General features: G+C 43.8%; 2 protein-coding genes across 5 annotated transcripts in view; one reads left to right on the top strand and one right to left on the bottom strand.

The window, feature by feature from the left end:
• The first annotated feature begins 285 nt into the window (after positions 1 to 285).
• Positions 286 to 15,460, top strand: LOC138805123 (galectin-3). Its single transcript, XM_069989718.1, has 6 exons — positions 286 to 362; positions 8,018 to 8,039; positions 8,815 to 9,174; positions 11,263 to 11,351; positions 13,138 to 13,303; positions 15,171 to 15,460. Exons 2-6 carry the CDS (start codon positions 8,022 to 8,024, stop codon positions 15,324 to 15,326), a joined length of 789 nt encoding a protein of 262 aa, XP_069845819.1. The 5' UTR covers positions 286 to 362; positions 8,018 to 8,021; the 3' UTR covers positions 15,327 to 15,460.
• Positions 15,461 to 19,176: 3,716 nt separating this feature from the next.
• LOC138805122 (disks large-associated protein 5-like) overlaps positions 19,177 to 20,265 on the bottom strand; it is a 44,380-nt gene continuing 43,291 nt past the window's right edge. For 3 of the 4 annotated variants that reach the window (XM_069989714.1, XM_069989715.1, XM_069989716.1), the window contains exon 19: positions 19,177 to 19,523. In XM_069989714.1, coding sequence (XP_069845815.1) covers positions 19,398 to 19,523 — 126 coding nt within the window. In that variant the 3' untranslated portion in view covers positions 19,177 to 19,397. The remainder of the gene's footprint in view (positions 19,524 to 20,265) is intronic. The other variant, XM_069989717.1, reaches the window with a different exon arrangement.

Raw genomic sequence — 20,265 nt, 5'->3', positions numbered from 1 at the left:
TGTGTGAATGCCCAGAGCCCTGGATAACTGGTCAGGTCCCCGTGTGTTTCCGATCTAGGGTTTTACTTTTCGCTTTGTTTTGCTTTCACGACTCCGGGGCTCTTCCTTCTAGGAGTCAGGTAAATGCGGAGAGAGCGTTGGAGGAGCGCAGCTGCAGCCCGGGTCTAGGGACAACTGAGGACCAGCGCAGACGCCCCGGGCGTCGGGAGAGGCGCGAGCAGGGGTGCGCCCCGCCCCGGGAGGGCAGGGCCGGGCGGGGCCGGGCGGGCGCGGCTACTTGAGGGCCGAGCCGCCGCCCTGGCCCGCACCACTTCGCCAGCAGCCCCAGGAGCAGCGGAGTCGAGGAGGAGCCCAGAGGCGCGGTGAGCGGCGCGGTGGGGCGGCGGGGGTCGCGGCGCGGACCGCGCCAGCAGCAGGTGGCTCTGGCCGGGCGGGGCGAGCGCACCGGGCCGGGCCGGGGCTCGGCTTTGGGGGACCGGACGGCCGCGTAGAGCCAGCCAGCCGCAGCCTGCGCTCTGCCAGCCCCGGTGGGCATCGCTCGGGCACTGCTCCGTGTCCTTTGACTCACTCAGGCTCCCATCGGACCGGGGAGTTAGCAGCGTGGCGGGGGGGAGATGAAGGGGGGCATCCAAACAGGGCACCCCGGCACAGGGCACCGCCCCCTCTCCTACCCCTCTGCCAGTCGCGCCTGGCTGCCCTCAGAGCAAGTCTGAAGCCACCACGATCGCCTGGGCTGTCTTGTGCCAACCAAGTGGCTTTCCTCTGGCCTGGCGTTGGGGAATCTGTCCTTCCAGCACACCGGGGCACCGCCCTGCGCTCTGGGGGGCCCCTCGTGGGGACCCCTCCACCCCGAGCTGGCTGGGCTGCTGTTTGGGGGCGTCTGCAGAGCCTCCGTGCGCAGATCCTGCTGCGGGGCACGCCCCTGGACTCCCCCCAAGGGCGGCGCCCGCGCTCAGAACGCTGACCCCACAGAAAACGGGGCGCCCAAGGCCCCAGCGGGGCATGTGCCCGGCTTTGCCGACGCTGCAGTGCCTCTGGGCCACTGCCCATCGGGTGACTCATCCCCGACCCAGGAGTGCTAACTTGGGCAATAACATCTCAGATGTGGGCTGAGAAGATGTTGGGCGGTGGCGGAAAGTTGGTCTCCCCATGCAAAGGCTTAGCTTGTGTGTGTGTGGCGAGGGGTGGTGGTGTTTTCTTTAAACACATGAGGGTTGACGGTGAATTCTGTTGCTCCAGTCAAAAAGTACTTAGGAGACTTGCAATATGAGTAGCGATCCAGTGTTCCCGAGGTGATGAGCCAGGGATGGAGGCTGAGGCTTAGCTTTCCACCTGACCCTTGGAGGCAACAAGGCCTTGGAATATTTGTAAAGTGACCCCTGGGAGTTGGGTTGCTGGACAATGAGGACCTCTGGATGGAGGATCCAGTCTGTTCCCTAGAAGCCTGGGAAAGGAGTGCAGATCAGGCTGAGTTCATTGTGAAGAAAATGATAGTAATGACCCCCCTGGGTGCAGAGTATAGGAACAACTTTCACCGACTCCCAAAATTCTAACTTGTTTGCCTTGAGTTTAGAGATCTCTCCAGTTGGGAAATTGTGTGTCCACAAAAATTAGAAGTTTAGCCTGTGCTGGTAGCTCATACCTGTGATCCTAGCTACTCAGCAGACTGAGATCCGAAGATCAAGGTTCAGAACCAGCCCAGACAGACCAATCTGAGAGACTCATTTCCAATTAACGAGCAAAAAGCCAGAAGTAGGGCCTGGACTGAAGTGATAGATCATCAGCCTTGATCTACAAAGCTAAATAAGAGTGCAAGACTCTGAGGTCAAGCCCCAGTACCAGCAAGTATGAGCGCGTGTGTGCCACACACACCCTAAAGCATAATAAAAGTTAGCTTTTTTTTGCAACAATAATCTACTCTTTGGACGCTGACTTTGAATCTTTTTCAAGTACTGGCTACCATTGGAAGGGTGGTTGGTCCTTAATCAGTGGGAAATTGGAGCTGCTTTCTTAATTCGTATCTGGGGTCCTATTTACCAATGTACTCCACATTCTGGGGAACAGTTGGGCGGTGGTTCTTGGATGCTTAGAGCTTAGAAATGTTAGGGGGGTGCCATAAGCATTGACACAAGCAGTAGAAGAGGTAGAATATAGCTTGATGGATTTCCCTCCCCCCAAACTGGACATGCTCAGTAGAGTGGGTCTCACTTTTGGCAGGCCCTTGACTGATGATAGTTCTTGGTGTTCATATATACATAAGGGGCTTCACAGTAACTTTTCACTTCATAGGCCAGTGCTCTGTAACTTAAGCCACATCCCCTGCCCAACCTTCTTTCTTATTGCTATGAAGGTGATGTACACAGGTGTGTACATAAATCAGGTAGAGTACATTTCTTTTTGGACAGTGTCACCCTTTCCTTTGCTCTCCCAGTTTACTCACCTTTCACTTCTTGCTAGTGAGCTCAAGAAGCCCATGTTGGTCCTACCTATAATGTAGGTACTTATTTGTCTGGGACTTTCATTCGCCATGCTTGGAAGCTTCATATCACAGGGACCTATAGTTGCCAAATACACCTGAGACTCTCCTGTTGACCTTAACTACCAGTTGGCTGATAAATGTATGTACCCAGGACTCATTGTAACTCATAACATGGCCTTTCTTTGTTGTGGTCATCTGGGACACAAGCTCTGGCTGAGACAGCTGGGTAGTGCTTTGTGTCTAGTGCCTGAACTGGCTTTACTCCTTACACTCTGGTTGGGTAACTGAAGATCCAGCCAGGGCTGAGCTTGCTGCAGGCTTCCAGCTCATTGTTGACTAAGGGTCATGTGTTCTCTCTCGAATGCTATTCAGCTTTTCCAAACAGGGGAAAAAAAAATCAGTAACTGAAAAGCAAGAGGTAACTTTGCCTTTCTTGGTGAGAAAGACTGGTCTCTCTCCTTTCTTCCAATTTAGCATCACTGTCTTTGGCTTTGGGAAGTGGACTTGCCTCAAGCCATCTCTGCCTTTTGAGCAAAGGCAGGAAGTAGACCACCTGGTTCTTGGGGGAGGAGTCTGGGAAAAGCCCAGGAGCCTAGAGCAAACACCTCCACAGTCTACTACTACCCTGTGGTTTATAGAATGGCCTGGACCTTTATGAGCACAAATTCCAGAAAGATTGTGGGAACCCCAACAATTCCATGAGTGCTAGTTGTGCCAAGACGAGCAGAGTGTTGTGGGTAACAACTTTCTATTAAAGGAGAGAACTAATAATAATAAAAGAGGAGAAAACTACCAATGAACAGCTAGTTAAAATGATCAGCATTCTGACTTAGGTTTGAATTCCTTATTCCAAAGCTTTACTGAGCTACTTCTCAAATTTCTGCTCCAAACATGGAGGCCTAAGAAGTATTTCTGTCTTTTCCTCTCTCACTTTCTTTTGGTCACTGTTGTTGTTTGTCTTTATGAAGTTGCTTTTGTTTTTGCTTTGGCTGGAAGAACTGGATGGATTTTTTTTAATATATCTATACTATCTATAGACTGGAAAAATGTTTTCCATTGACAGTGTTTCTACCAGTAAACTACTCATTAAAACAAAAACCGTAAGAAACAAGGAAACAAGGAAGAAATGTATCTGAATGTATCTGAATTCATATATTTTCTTCAGTGTTTTAGGATTACTAACCTTGGGCTGGGAATGTGGCTTAGTGGTAGAGTGCTTGCCGCGCATGCATGAAGCCCAGGGCTCAATTCCTCAGTACTACATAAACAGAAAAAGCCATAAATGGTGCTGTGGCTCATGGTAGAGCACTTGCCTTGAGCACAGACAGGCTCAGGGACAGTGCCCAGGCCCTAAGTCCAAGCACCAGGACTGGTCTAAGAAAAAAGATTATTAACCTTGATTTCAAAGGATAATACAGGCATTAACCCTTAAAAAAAAATACATCTGGTAGATGGGAGTTGACATAACCAAAAGAGTACCTACCCAAATTATGGAAAAGTACAACTTATTGGTTAGAATGTGGTTGTAATTAGAAAGTGACTGTGCAAAACAGCATCCTGCCTCCAGTATTACTGTGTGCTGAATGAGTCACCCACACGGTTTTCTGACAAAAACATGATCTTGCTTTTAGTTTGTTTACAATTGCAATGTAGTTCTTAGTGAATAATCCAGAGTATCAATTCTCAAGAAATGATAATACTTTCTAAGGAATGTACTTGAAAATTCAAAAATGTGGTTTTAAATTAGTGTTGAATGAGTTTGAATTAGGAATTGGGAGATTTGGGCTCTTCCCTTCCCCATGGCTGCTAATGAATGGATGATTCAGGGACTTGGTGCTAGTTCTCTGAGCCCTGATTTTCTCACCTCACAGTAGGGATGTTAATTTTCCTCCTGTCCCTCACATATGATTGCTATTGTTAATGGTGTATGTGAAAGGGCTTTGCAAAGCAAAAAATTGCACATGCAGGGTGCCATTGTTCTAACAGGGCTGTGGAATGTCTCATGACACTGTCCAAACTGTCACCTGAGTCATCTGTGAAACAGTGGAAGGCAGTGGAACTTGCTTAGTTTCTCAAACTGTATTTGGTCAGATTGGAAAATAAACAGGCCTAATCTGAGGCTTTGGAAAGAATACATATTAAATGTAGAAATGATTTTGTTGAGCTTTCTGGTTGTGATCATCTGTCAAACACATCTTGATTTTATTTTATTTTTTGTAAAAAAATATATTATTTTTATTTTTTATTGCAAAGATACTACATCTTGATTTTATTAGTGTAATAGTAATAAGTCACTTTATGATAGAAAGCACATGATAGAAAGCTAGCTAAAGACTAGCCTCAAGTTCAAAACTTGCAATCCTGCTTCAGCCTTCTAAATGCTTGGGATCACAGGTGTGTACCACTATGCCAGGTGAAAGTTAGCTAGTTTTAATGATTGAAACTAGTCGTTAGTTTTTATTGTCTGGTATATGTATAATTATGCAAGAACATACATGCCAACCGAACTAGACTGGTAGCTCTCAGCCATGCATGGCTTTGCCCCCCAGGGGATCTTTGGCAATATTTTGAGTTGTCACAAGTTATAGGGTGGTGAGAGTCTGCCATTTTATAAATTGAAACCAGAAAGGGTACTGAACAGCTTACAATGCACAGGACAACACCCTGCCCCAGACTACTACTACCTGAGTGGCAGTGCTACTGAGGTTGACAAGAAAGAAATTAAAATGCTTATAAAGCCAGGAATGGCAGTGCACACCAGTAATCATAGCATTTAGGAGGCAGAGGCAGGTTTGTCAGTTTGAGGCCAGCTGGACAACATAGCAAAATCCTTTCTCCCCTTCTCCCTCCACTTCCCCACTCTCCTTCTCTCTCTCTCTCTCTCTTCCCTTCTTCCCTCCTTCCCTCCCTCCCCCCACCTCTCTTCTCTCTCTCTCTCTCTCTCTCACACACACACACACACACATACAAATGCAGCCAGGAGCTAGTGACTTGCTCCTGTAATTCTAGTTGCTCAGGAGATCTGAGGATCGTGGTTCGAAGCCATCTTGGGCAGAAAAACCCATGAGACTCTTATCTCCAATTAACCACCCCAAAACTAGAAGTGGAGCTATGGCTCAAAGTGGTAAGAGCACTAGTCTTGACTACAAAAGCTCAGGGCAAGGCCCAAACCCTGAGTTCGAGCCCCGTAACTGACAAAAAAAAAAAATGCTTATAAAGTTGTGTGTGTAATCAAAGGTACTAAGTTCTCCGTCCACACTGAAGTTGAAGTTCAAGGTTATTTCTCTGGAATACAATGAGAAAGCTTTATTTTCTTAAGAAATGTTGGGTATGGGATATAGCTTGCCTGAAAGATACAAGGTCTTCAGTTTGATGACCCTGCCCCCCCAAGAAAGGTTAGGAAATTTGCTCCCCTGCCCCTTTTCTGTAACAGTTCTCTCAGGATCCTCCTCTGGTGGCAACATAGTATGACATACAGCTTTGTGGGGAAGGGGACACAAGTAGAAGAGACTTCCCCCTTTTGTTTTAAAAGGTCAAGTACAATAGGAAACAAGGGGTAGAGGGTATGGAAAGCTCTGTAAGTGGCAGATGGGCTTAGCCATCATCGGACTGTTCTAACTAGTCTGAAAATGCTCAGGTTAAAGAGATGTGTGGTGACTGACCATGATACAAATAACAGCAGCATCATAGGAAAACATCTGACTACTGTGTAAATAAAGTGCACATTAAGTTCTAGGAAGAGCTCTGCTTATTTGTGTTTTTACAGAAAGCATTGAATAATTTACATTTTTAGGGTCTATAAGGTAGGAGGCATTTATTAGATCTTTAGGGACAATGTCACTTAAAAAATGATTTAGTAGACCGGGAAGGTGGCTCAGTGGTAGAGTGCTTGCTTTGCATGCATGAGGCCCTGGGTTTGATTCCTCAGCACCACATGAGCAGAAAAGGCCAGAAGTGGTGCTGTGGCTTAAGTGGTAGAGTTCTAGCCTTGAGCTGAAGAGCTCAGGGACAGCTCAGAATTCAGGCCCCACAACTGACAAAAAAAAAAAAAGATTTAATAAATTTCACAACTAGGCAGATCAAGTAAGGAGAGTGTCTCATTGTTTCAGGGTCAGGTAATTTGGGCCAGTCTGGGTGATCCCCAGCTTAGAATTTACCCAGGCAGGTGCTGGTGGCTCATGCTTGTAATCCTATCTCCTCAGGAGGGTGAGGTCTAAAGATCATAGGCAGGAAACTCTGTGATACTCTGATCCCTAATTAAACACCAAAAAAACAAACAAACACAAAAAAACAAAACTGAATTCTGAGCACTAGCCTTAAGCAAGAAAGCCAAGGGACAACCTTCAGACCTTGTGTTCAAGTCCTAGTACAGCACCAAAACCAAACTAAACCAAACCAAACCAACACAAAACCCTCAGCCAGGCAGCAAGGGTCCCAAACTACCCTGTGGTGGAAGATAGGAGATGTAGCTGTGGTAGAGCGCTTAGTGCCTTGGATGGCGGAGGCCCTGGGTTCCATTCCATTCCAAAGCTGCCCTCTGTAGCTCCTGTGGGAGCCAAAGGAGGAGGTGGGAACATGCTGGCCTCTTGGAAGTACAGGGAAAGCAGAAAGGAAGAGGGATCAACTTCTCCATCTGTGTGGGTTGCAGCTTTGAATGAGACAAACTGATTTGATGATATCTTACTCCAAAGGACTTTACTCCACATCGTCTGTCTATTTTACCTTCCTCTGTTAAGTTTTCTTGCCAAACATTTTGTTTGGAACAAGTAATGAGAAAAAAAAAAAAAAAGCATCACCTTTCCTCAGAGACCTAGTTCAAATATTAGCACCCGTCCTATCTCAGAAGAAAGCTTCTTGAGTTTGGATCCCTATGACACAACAAGAGCATGACTATCACATTGCCATTTCTCTCATCATCCTAGCTGGGCTGTGGGCCCTTTGGCCATAGAGATCTGGCCCTGCACAGTACCTGGCTCAGAGCAGGCTGTTGTATGAGCTAGTGGGGAGATACTGTGCAGGCAGAAGCTACAGCGCGAGGTCACTGTCTCTCAGAGCTCAGTAGGAGCCCAAAAGGACTGCTTTGCTTTCCTCCTAAATCCCAGAAAAGGGTATGGGCTTGTGGATGGGAAGAGGAGGGTGGGCCTTGCTACCATATTAGATCCTTTGTGAGAGGTAACGGAGCAGGAAGGAAAGTGAGGGAGGCCCAGGAGAAATCATGCCTGTACTTTTTACCTAAAAAGGAAGCAAAACATTTTTGTTTCCTTCTTCAGGTATTTCATGATGTTTTACTTTCAGGATTCAGAAAACAAAGTAGTGTGATCAAAGTTTGAATTTATGAGTTAAATAAGGTGTGGTAATCCAGCTGGAAAGTATCTCGCCCCTCAATGAGATATTTTTGTGATTCTGCACTATTGATTTAGGTATGATGCCTAGAAATGGAACAGAACGGCCTATGAGCTATTTAGGATGTTTCATGGAGATTGGTAAACTATTTTCGGATCAAACGCTAACATTTCTTTCTCTTTTCTTTCCTTTTAGGAAAATGGCCGACAGTTTCTCGGTAAGTGGTTCGTCTCAGTGTTTTTAGCCTTGGGCAACCATGTGGGCTGAGTTGCTTCCTCTGCTTCCCTTGTTAGCTGGACTTATTTTTCCAGCAGCAGACAAGGGAAGAGCACCAGGAAAAGAAGCCTGGGACTCAAAACCAGTGACCTTTAACCCTGCGAGAGGCAGCAGGATGTGCAGCACAGTCTGAGCATCCTGATGTTTGTGACTATGTTTCTTATGCCAGGCAGAAGGCCTGTCCTTTCAGATAGAGAGCTCCTGATTCGAGCAAATGATGACAATGCAGTCAGGCACTGGTGGTTCATGCCTGTAATCCTAGCTACTCAGGAGGCTAAGAGCTGAGGACCAAGATTAAAAGCCAGCCCAGGCAGGAAAGTCTTGTGAGACTTTTAATCTCCAGTTAACCAGCCAAAAACCATAAGTGAGAGTGGCTCAAGTAGTAGAACTCCTGTCTTGAGTAGAAAAAGTGAGAGCGAGAAGCTCTGAGTTTAAGGCCAAGGACACACACACACACGCACACACACACGCACACGCGCACACACGCAGTCTTCCCCAATCTGAGATGGTAGAAGGTCCACCAGAATGAAGAGCAAAAGCCTATAGAATCTAAGTCTAATTTCAAACTTTGGCACCCCAAACTATTAATAAAAAGGGAAAAAAGGTCATTGATGTGAATTTTATACCTTCCTTATAGCTCTGTACTATATGCCTGTTTTCTTAAAAATTCCTTTTCATGAGTGCTATCTTGTAATGGGATATCTCTTTCTTTCCAGCTCAATGATGCCTTGTCTGGGTCTGGAAACCCAAACCCTCAAGGATGGCCTGGGGCATGGGGGAACCAGCCTGGGTCTGGGGCAGGGGGCTACCCAGGGGCTTCTTATCCTGGGGCCTACCCCGGGCAGGCACCTCCAGGGGCCTACCCTGGACAGGCACCTCCAGGAGCTTATCCTAGCCCAGCTGCACCTGGAGCTTATCCTGGACCAACTGCACCTGGAGCTTATCCTGGACCAACTGCACCTGGAGCTTATCCTGGACCGACTGCACCTGGGGCTTACCCAGGACAACCAAGTGCTCCCGGGGCCTACCCAAGTGCTCCAGGTGCTGCCCCCTATGGTACCCCTGCTGGACCACTGGTAAGAGGAAGGAGTTATTTCTCAAATTTGATATGTGAAGGGTGCCATATGTCAAGGATTGGCCATATGTGTATTAGTCCAGTAGGAAAAAGAAGTGTTTAGACAGAGTTAATTGTTCTACTGTTAATATAAAGAAGGTGATAAGTCATATCGATAAAGCTGTTTACTCAAGTTAAGATTGTAGTAATGGGCTGGATGTCAGTGGCGCACGCCTATAATTCTAGCTGCTTGGGAGGTTGAGATTGGGAATATCTCCATTTTGGGCCAGTCAGGGCCGGGGCAGGGGGGGGTCAGGAGGGGGGCAGTTCTTAAGGTCCCTTGTCAATGGCGAGGTGAGTATGGAGACACATGCCTGTCATCTTAGCTATGAAGAAAACCTAAAATAGGCTGGTGGGCTAGGAATGTGGCTTAGTGGAAGAGTGCTTGCCTAGCATGCATGCAGCTCTGGGTTCCATTCCTCAGTATCACATACACAGAAAAAACTGGAAGTGGCGCTGTGGCTCAAGTGGTAGAGCACTAGCCATGAACACAAAGAAGCTTGGGGACAGTACCCAGGCCCTGAGTTCAAGCCCCACAACAGAGCAAATTAAAAAAAAAATGGGTTGCTGGGGCTGGGAAGGTGGCTCAGTGGTGGAGTGCTTGCCTTGCATGCATAGGCCCTGGGTTTGATTCCTCAGTACCACATAAGCGGAAAAAGCTGGAAGTGGCGCTTTGGCTCAAGTGGTAGGGCGCTAGCCTTGAGCTGAAGAGCTGAGGGACAGTGCTCAGGCCCAGAGTTCAGGCTCCATGACGGACCAAAAAAAAAAAAAAAAAAAGGCTGATTGAAGGCCAGGTAGGTGTCAGAGCAGGAAGCAAGACACCTATGATCTCAAAAAATAGCCAGCACAGTTAGGTGCTGATGGTTTAAGCCTGTAGTCCTAGTTTAGTTACTCAGCAGGCTGAGATCTGAGGATTGGGACTGAAAGCCACACAGGCAGACAAAGCCTTAAGACTCTTATCTGCAGTTAGCCATCAAAAAAGCCAGAACTAGAGGCATGGTTCAAGTGGTAGAGTGCCAGTCATGATCCAATAAGCAGAGCAAGAGCCCAAGCCCTGAGTTCAAGCCTCAGTGCTGGTCAAGTTGGCCAGGATTACTCAAATTAAAACACATCTTAGTAAGTAATTTCTAAATGAAAACATAACTCGGGGGGGGGAGTACACATCCATCTCAGTCACAGATCCTTCCCTATGTAGTTGGAAGAGCCATCTCAGTCACAGATCCTTCCCTATGTAGTTGGAAGAGAAGATAGAAATGTGAGGAAAGAACAGAGCAGCAGTACAAGACTATAAAGAAGACAGCACAAGGTTTTGGGACAGTTTGGAAGAGATCTTTATGTTTAGAAAGTGGCATTGAGCTGGCTAGGCCTGGACCAGAACGTTAGTCAGTGGCAGACAGAGAGGGTCATGAAGACTATGGAGAGAAACTGGTAGATATGAAAGACTGCAGAGGAAGAAGCCCCAAGATGCAGAGACTAAGTTTTAGGAATCAGGGATGTCTCTGGCTTCTCAAGCCTGGATAGAGTATCAGCAGAGCTTTAGCCCAATCTGGGAACTCAAGAAAAGGATGTGATGGGAGGTGTGTGTGTGGGGGTGGGGGCAGTGTAGATGGATGGCAGGAAAGGCCTTTCTAGGTCATTTCTGCTGGACAGGTAGGAGAAAGTACATGATAGAGGTAAAAGAGTTAGATGACAGTTGAACACAGGGACAAATGTAAAGGGAACAGGAAGAGTTTTGGGAATACTCAAAGCAAGTTGAATCTGCCCTCAGGGAGCAGAATAACCATAGTACAGGATGTCATGTGACAAGGGAACTGATCACAAGGTCTAGCTTATTCCTTTCCTAAAAACAGTCCATGCCAATGAGGTATTTGGATTGAAATGGCCCAAAAGGTATTTTTCTCCTTGATTTTAGGTAGAATAGATCATGTATACAAGGGCCCCAAACTAGACCTATCTGTTCATACACATTAATAGGGATTATACTCGGACATTTTTTTTTTCTTTCTTCCAAACATGACTCTAGTGACATGTATGTACTTGTTCTTTCAAGACTGTTCCTTATGATCTGCCCTTGCCTGGAGGAGTCACGCCTCGCATGCTTGTAACTATTCTGGGCACAGTGAAGCCCGACGCAAACAGGTAAAGAGGGTGATGTAAACAGCCTAGCCAGTCTGTTAATTGGTTTTGAATTAAAAGTGATCTATTTAAAATGTTAATAGGATTTAAAGAAAAAAAAGAAACTTGACAGTAGTACATATGTACATATAGTTATATGTAATATACCTGCTAACATACATATATTCTTTATATCTATATCTATGTATATCTTCAGCATATATCTCTATCCATCCATAGTTCCTTACTTCAGTTAGGGATATTATATTGGATAATTTAGTTTCACTAATACTGAAGATATAGACTGAGGCCTGGTGGATCAAAACTAATTCTGGTTGAAGGGGTTAGTGAAGGGGCTGGGAAGGTGGCTCAGTGGTAGAGCGCTTGCCTTGCATGCATGAGGCCCTGGGTTCGATTCCTCAGCACCACATAAGCAAAAAGAAAAAAAAGCCGGAAGTGGCGCTGTGGCTCAAGTGGTAGAGCGCTAGCCTTGAGCTGAAGAGCTGAGGGACAGCGCCCAGGCCCAGAGTTCAGGCCCCATGACCGGACCCCCCCCCCAAAATATAAAAAAATAAAAAAAACAAATAGTACAAATTTAAAAAAAATTTAAAAAAGAAAGGGTTAATTATGGTTAACTGAAAAAAATGTTGAAAATTCTGTATAAAGAACTTCATGGAAAAAAATTACGTTAGCTAGCAGAGATAAATACAGAGGGAATAGAACCACTGGGTATATTAGTCAAAACCAAATTTATTGCTGGGCGCTTGTGGCTCACACCTGTAATTCTAGCTACACAGGAGGCTGAGATCTGAGGATCAAGGTTCTAAGCCAGCCCAGACAGGAAAATTCGTGAGACTCTTATCTCCAATAAACTACTAGAAAACCGGGAATGGTGCTATGGCTCAAGTGTTAGAGCACTCACCTTGAGCTGAAGAGCGCAGGGACAGTGCCCAAGCCTGAAGTTTCAAAAAAAAAACCCCAAAACCCCAAAACAAATATATTGCCATTTTCTCTGTTAATTTTATTATTGGAAGATGCATTTGTTATTGAATATGATGGCTTCTGAGTTATTAAAAATACAGAAAAAATCACTGCTTCTCTGAGACCATTTAGAGAAGAGCTTACTGTTTAGCTAGACTTGGACCAGAGGGTCAGTCAGCAGCAGAGGGGGACTGAGCTCATTCTGGCTTAGTACTGTATGGGCCATGCCTTGAGAAACTCAGGGTAAGTGTTAGTGCTTTAACACAGAGGACTTGTGTTTGCATTAACATTTAAGGAGAAGGAAAAGGGTAAAAAAATTAAACAAATACTGTCACTGGTCCCACCTCACATCATGAAATGTTTAATACATTTACTGTCATGACTTTATAATTTAACAACAGGATAGTAAACATTACCTACAGTATCTTATTCTCTCTGTTTCAGAGGAATTAGGTATCTGATTAACCTTGAGGAAGTCAGGGTTTTCAAATCTAAGAGTTTGAAAGGCAGCCTGCCAGGAGAGAGAATCCTTATTATTTATGGTAAGATACAAAATTTCCCAATGGCTCTACTCCTTTGCAAGGAAAGCTTGGAGGGTTGTTTTGAGTGGAGACTAAAGAGGGCCAGGGAATGACTGAACCAAAGACAAAAACGGAAGAAAAACAAAATCAACACTGCTGAGCTTTAGATGATTCTGTTGGGGCTTAGGTTATTTCCCAGTTTGAACCTGTTCTTTTTCTTCCTGTTTGCAGAAATTTCCTACATATTATGAAAAGCCTTGCTTTCTAGAAACATGTTTTAAATAAATCTGGTGTTTATTTTGAAACAGACTTGCTCTAGATTTCAAGAGAGGCAATGATGTTGCCTTCCACTTTAATCCACGCTTCAAGGAAAACAACAGCAGAGTTATTGTGTGCAACACAAAGGTGGACAACTCCTGGGGAAGGGAAGAAAGACAAGCTGCTTTCCCCTTTGAAAGTGGCAAACCATTCAAGGTAAGTTATAGCTCCCCATTACCTGTGATGATGTTTGCTTATCATGGAGAATCCTCTAAAACCACAACACTGGAACTGTACTTTTATCACTTGTCTTGGGGCACAGAGACAGTCTGTTACCTCTTCATTTCAAAACACCAGGCTTGGCATGCTGAGAACATGGCCAGGAAGAGCACATTCCCTAATTCCTCTAGGTACCTCTCCACCATTGCTGTTCCCACATGCCTGAGTCTAAGCTTCTCTAGAAAAAAAAAAATTAAAATGTAGCGTATTTTTTTTTCCAAAACAAAAGACATGGCAGAAAAGTCGTTATGGTCCATTGGGACTGAGACTTAATTCCTTAAAAGCAATATAGTGAGCTGGTACCATCACTTAGCTGGCTAAAGTGCCTTGTCTAGTAAACGAGGTGCTGGGTTCGACTCCCAGTGGTGTCTGGGACCATGTATTATGCTGGGGGTCAATGGTTCACATCTATAATCTTTTTTTGGGGGGGGAGGGGTCTGGTCGTGGGGCCTGAACTCTGGGCCTGGGCACTGTCCCTCAGCTCTTCAGCTCCAGGCTAGTGCTCTACCACTTGAGCCACAGCACCACTTCCGGTTTTTTTTTTGCTTATGTGGTGCTGAGGAACCGAACCCAGGGCCTGAGGAATGCAAGGCAAGCGCTGTACCACTGAGCCACCTTCCCAGCCCTCACATCTATAATCTTAACTACTAAGGAGGGTAAGATCTGAAGATCACAGTTTGAAGCCAGCTGGGGCAGGAAAATCTGTGAGATTCATCTCCAATTAACTACTAAAAAGCCAGAAGTGGAGCTGTGGCTCAAGTGGCAGAACTCTAGCCTTGAACAAAAAAACCCAGGGACAGCACCCAGGGCTCTAGTTTAAGCTCTAGGAGCAGCGGATGTACACATGTGCACACACACACACACACACACACACACACACACACACACACACACACACACACACACACACACACACACACACACACACACACACACACACACACACACACACACACTTGGCATGGAAATCAAAAGCTTTTGCTGTTTTCTTTTAAAACTGAAAGTGTTTTCAGGTTCTGGGGGTTAAACAATAAGTGCTCTATCATTAAAGCTACACCTTTTGGTTTTGGTTTTTGAGATAAGGTGTCTACTTTGTTTGCCCAGGCTTGAACTGCCCATTCTTTTCTTTGCCTTCCTGAGTAGCTGGGATTATAGGCTTGTGCCATTGCACTCAGCTTTTGATGTTTTTAATTTAATTTTGCACTGGCACTTGGGCTTGCACTCAAGGACTCAAATTCTTGCTCGGCTGTCACTTTTACTACTTGAACCATGCCTCCAGTCTGGTTTTTTGCTGGTCTACTGGGAATCACATATTGCAAGGATGACAGTAAGCAACCAGGGCTGGTCCCAACTGGTTATTATTAATCTTTACTTGCCATCCTGTTAAAGGATTCCTACTTTGTGTTATTTTAGGCTATACAAAGGCTTTTAAAGATTTAGATTCTAGGTAGGTAACTTATCAGCCTTTCCTTTTATGGCTTCACTTACATGCCTAATATTTTTGTTGTTGTTAAATATAACGTAGAGTTAGTATTTGATATAAATTTACTTGCTTTGCATCTTACTCAGTTCCACAAATGATGAGGATATAATGCTGGAGATTGAGCTCAGGCTAGTTTGAAATTAATGGGAATTTGTCTTTAAATTGCCAAATAAAAATTACATACACATACACTGTGTTCACATATTACGCATATACATATATATGTATATAATCTGTTGCATATAAAGTTTTGAAATCTTCATACTCCAGAGTGGGTAAATGGAGCAATTATCATGCACAACCACTGTTGTCTCCTTTCAGATACAAGTCCTGGTTGAACCTGACCACTTCAAGGTTGCTGTCAATGATGCTCACTTGTTGCAATACAATCATCGGATGAGAAATCTCAAGGAAATCAGCAAACTGAGCATTTCTGGTGACATTAACCTCACCAGTGCTTCATATGCAATGATATAATCCACAAAGGGCATAACTTTAAATCCAAATCCTATACAGTTAAAGGCCTCACATTCACTGTAAGTGAAAAACTTTTCACTTATTCATCAGTACCCTCTTGTAAGCCATCCATTTAATAAATATTCTATGCTACATGGCCTGTCTTTACCTTATTTAATTGGAGCGGTTTAATCTGAATAATTTACAATGGAAAAAGAACAATGCAATGACATACATTAGGGTTTCACAAGGCTTTCCATACTTGTCAAACTACGTGAAAAGACTGTTACCTCCAAGTTTTCCTTTTTATAGTTTCTTCAAAATTAGGTGATGTTACATGACTATGCTGATCTTCTTCCTTGAGGACATATATTGAGGAAATGAGAAGTGCAGAGTTTCCCCACAGACAATTACTGCTTGCATTCTTGTCTATAGTCACATGTTGCTTAGCAACAGCCTGAACATGTTAGGTGACTTGATGATGGGAACATCATGGATGGTATGGGCCAATTCCTGATAGTCTCTCGATGCAGTAACTATGAAATGTGAAGCTGTTGCCAGCAACAACTCTGTATATTGTGTTAGAGTATCCTTAAAAAAAAGAGGGACAATGCCAGGCGCTGGTGGCTCACGCCTGTAATCCTAGCTACTCAGGAGGCTGAGATCTGAGGATCGCGGTTCAAAGCCAGCCCGGGCAGGAGAGACCGTGAGACTCCTATCTCCAATAAACCACCAGAAAACCGGAAGTGGCGCTGTAGCTCAAATGGTAGAGTGCTTGCCTTGAGCTGAAGAGCTGAGGGACAGCGCCCAGGCCCAGAGTTCAAGCCCCACGGCCGACAAAAAAAAAAAAAAAAAGTTGAAAGTAGTAAGGCCTGGTGTTAGTGGCTCACATCTCGAAAACTAGCTACTTAGGAGGCCAAGATCTGAGAATCACAGTTCAAAGCCAGCCTGTGCAAGAAAATCTGTGAGAATCTTATCTGCAACTAATCACCAAAAAACCAGAAGTGGAGCTGTGGCTCAAAGTGGTAGAGCACTAGTCTTGAGCTGAAAAATTTCAGGGACAGTGCCCAAGCCTTGAGTTCAAGCTCCACAAGACTGACAAAAAAAAAAAAAAAATGTAAGTACAAATACATATACTGTAAATATATATACAGCTATTATCAAGTATCCTGTATACTATACTTTTATACAACTGCAATGCAGGTTTGTTTATACCTGCATCACCACAAACATATAATAAACACATCAAGCCACAGAGAAACCTGTCATAGGTGATAGGAATTCTCCATCATAATTTTTTTTTGTGTTGGCCATAGGACTTGAACTCCGGGCTTGGGTACTGTCCCTGAGCGCTTTGCTAAAGGCTAGGGCTCTACCACTTTGAGCCACACCACCACTTTTTTTCTAGTGGCTAACTGCAAATAAGATTCTCACAGATTTTCTTACACAAGCTGGTTTTGAACAGCCTCCTGAGTAGCTAGGATTACAGGTATGAGACACCAGTGCCCAGCTCCACTATAATCTTAGTGGCCTACTATCATATATGCAGTTCATGGTTGACTGAAGTGTCCTTGTGCCATGTATGATTATATTTCTTTTTACATTTTTTTTCTGTGTTAGCTAGGCTCACTTGGACCCATCACTTACAAGACACCTGGGCAAAAGCATGACTTGAATACAATGGCTCTCGTCTCATGAGATGGCAGGCTGAGGGCTATTTACTTAACACATCACATTAATAATATAAAATGCTTTTCCCAATTTTCTGATCTTGACAGTCTACTTGACATTAAATAGAAGGGCATAACTTTGGAGGGAGGGGACCTTGGTTTATAGAAAGTTCTCTATAATTCTGTTTTTGTCAGTCATGGGGCTCGAACTCTGGGCTTGGGCTCTGTCCCTGTGCTCTTCAGCTCAAGGTGAGCGATCTACCACTTGAGCCACAGCACCACTTCCAAGTTCTCTATAATTCTGAACCTTTCGCCTCTTGGTCTACACAAAACATCTCTACTATAACATGACACAAAACTGTAAGTGGGCCAAACAGTAGGTTGTCAATAAAAATTTCCTTTCTATATTTGACAGGCTTTTATTGTTCTACTCAAGCAGTTTTCTTTTCTCTAAAGGGTTTCCTAACATCTCACAATTCGAGAGCCCAAAAACCCAAGCATATTATGAGTTCAGGGGACATTTATGTTTGTCTGTCCAGTCAGTGTCTGTTCCATTTCCTACCAGGCCTGGTTTTATTCAGGTATGATCCCACACTTAATAGAGAAGGAGCACAGGCCAGGACCTGCTGACTCATTGACATACAGATTAGGATATATTAGCTGTATTAACCATGCCTAAGGAAAGGACAACTCTGATTGCTCATTTATGTCCCTCAAAGCCTTAGAGATGCCAACACTAGGGGTATTAGAACCAACTAAATTATTGGACCTTGAGAGGTCCATTGTAAATTACTGATTGAAATTATTCAGTTAATGTATGAAACAAAATGTCATTATTGTTAGACCAGTATGAAACCATTTACATATATATAACTTTTTTTTTTTGGTACCAGTCCTGGGGCTTGAATTTAAGACTTGGGTGCTGTCTCTGAACTTTTCTGTTCAAGGGTAGTGCTCTACCACTTGAGCCACACATCTACTTCTGACTTTTTGGAAGTTCATTGGAGATGAGTCTCACACACTTTCCTGCCATGGCTGGCTTTGAACCACAATCTTCATATTTCAGCCTCCTGAGTATTTTAGTTGTCAGAGAAACAGACTCTTGTGATCCTTCCTTAAGATTCATGTGCTGTATGAGGTTATGTGTGCCAGAAGGGGGAAAGAAAACTCTTCCCTAAGTTCTAGCAACAGTTGGGAGTGTCCAGCCACAAGCCTCAGGGGGAAAGAGAAAACTCTGAGTCTGAAAGTTTGGATGCTGTGGCCACGACCTCAGGGAAGGGGCCGGGATGTGCTTTCTCTTCATGCCCCCTCCTCCTGGCACCATAAACACATAAACAACCCCGAGATACTTCTATGGGTAAAACATTTGTGCCTTGTTTATCTTTTGTCATCTTTTGACCTCATCTATCTATCTATCCATCTATCCATCTATCGGCCCATATATCTCCTGTAAACTTTTGGCCTTGTGAAACTGTCACATGCCCACTAAGATTTACTTTCTTTGTGTGTATGCCATATATAAGTAGGTAGTTTCCCCTATTAAACTTTGTCTATACCCCGCAAAGGTGTAGTCCACTCTGCCCAGGCATAGTGTTCTCAGGTCTCACTGTGTGAACAGGAACAATTAGGATTACAGGTGAGAGGCAATGGTGCCTGGCCACAGACACACTTTCTAAAAGCTCAGGACCATGAATATCTAAACAGATGAGAGCATTCTCATTTAATAGTGAATCTTATTAATAGGTAGAGCACCTGCTCAGCAAAGCAAACTTGAGGCCAAGTTCAAATCTCAGTACCATGAGAAGGGGGGGTAGAATCAAACTGCCTGGAAAAATGCAATCCCCAAAGATGTTTAATGTTAAATTCAGGAGATCAAATGAAGGACCAAGTATAAAAAGATGCAAAAATTTTAAAGTTGAATATTTAAAATAACAAAGAATATTTATAAGCTTTAAGTAAGTAACTTGGCTTTACATCAATACATTTAGTTGTCTTGCATTTTCCTCAGCATTTTTGCTCATAGCAGGCACTCTACCATTTGAGGCACACTTCAGTTTGGACTTTTACCCAGTGAATTAGATAAGAATCTCTTGGATTTTTTCTGCCTGACTGGTTTCAAACCACTATCCACAGAGCTCAGCCTCCTAAGTAGGCATGAGCCAACTGTACCCGGCTAAATCTACACATTTCAAACAAATGAGTCAAGTCAAAGTACGCCTTTTTATTTTATATAGTTACAATAAAAAATATCCCTACTTCCCTTAAGAAATAGTATCATATCTAAAACACACTTTGATGAACACTGAATATTAGAACACTATGACATTATACAAGTGGACTGAATAAGATGACCTAATACATAGTCTAAGAATGTGTCACTGCATCAGTATCATGAAGGAAAATATTGGACTGATTTTCCTGGTTATTCTCCACTAAGTGGCCTCAGCGGAGAAAAGGCAATGAGGTTACCACCAAAAGAAATGTGTCTGGCATGTTCTTGACGTCTGTTCTCCACCTGAGTGCCCAGGTTACCACAGTTCAGGCCTGGCTAAAGAACAAACACAGAAATCATTAAGTTTCCCCAATGGGCTGGAGGCGTGGCTCAAGTGGAATAGCCAGCCCTGAGCTAGGAAGCCCAGCAAGAACTTAAGGCCCTATGTTTAAGCCTTGTTACTGAAAATAACTTTGTTTTTTTTTAAAGAAATTCCTTCAATTCAGTCACCAACACTGGCAGTTAATTTCAGACTAATATAAATAACATAAACAACTTTCCCTACAGAACAATAAAACTACTACTAAGAATGATGCTATATTTAAGCAGATATAATATCAAATAATTTTTAATTGGAAAAGTATACAAGAAATTCATGTCTAAAAAGATGACTAATATATAAATGCACTTAACATATTCAAGATGAGTAAAACTCAGGCCTTAAGCATTCTATGAAAATACCATAATTCCCAAACCATATAAGCAAGCGAACTTATATATCTAAATTCAAATGTTTATGGAAATAAAAAAAAACAGATAATCTATAACTGTGAGACACTTTTGATCATACTTACATCAAACCCAGAATGTTATTATTTAATAATTTTCAGATTTACTTATGTATTATTGGAACTAATAGTTCAGAGTTCAGATCTGAGAATAAGGTTCAATCAGGTTTATATGAATTGTCCCTGTGCTAAGTGCTCAATCTTCGAGGTCTCAGTTTATGATTAAGAAATACCCACCACCAAGAAAGAAAGGTGTGCGTGCAGGTCACAGTAATGTTTTTTTCTTTTGT

This window comes from Dipodomys merriami, unplaced genomic scaffold, assembly GCF_024711535.1.
Source record: "Dipodomys merriami isolate MVZ:Mamm:240054 unplaced genomic scaffold, mDipMer1.0.p SCAF_388, whole genome shotgun sequence".
Classification (NCBI taxonomy): Eukaryota; Metazoa; Chordata; class Mammalia; order Rodentia; family Heteromyidae; genus Dipodomys; species Dipodomys merriami.
This window is presented reverse-complemented; position numbering and strand designations above follow the sequence as displayed.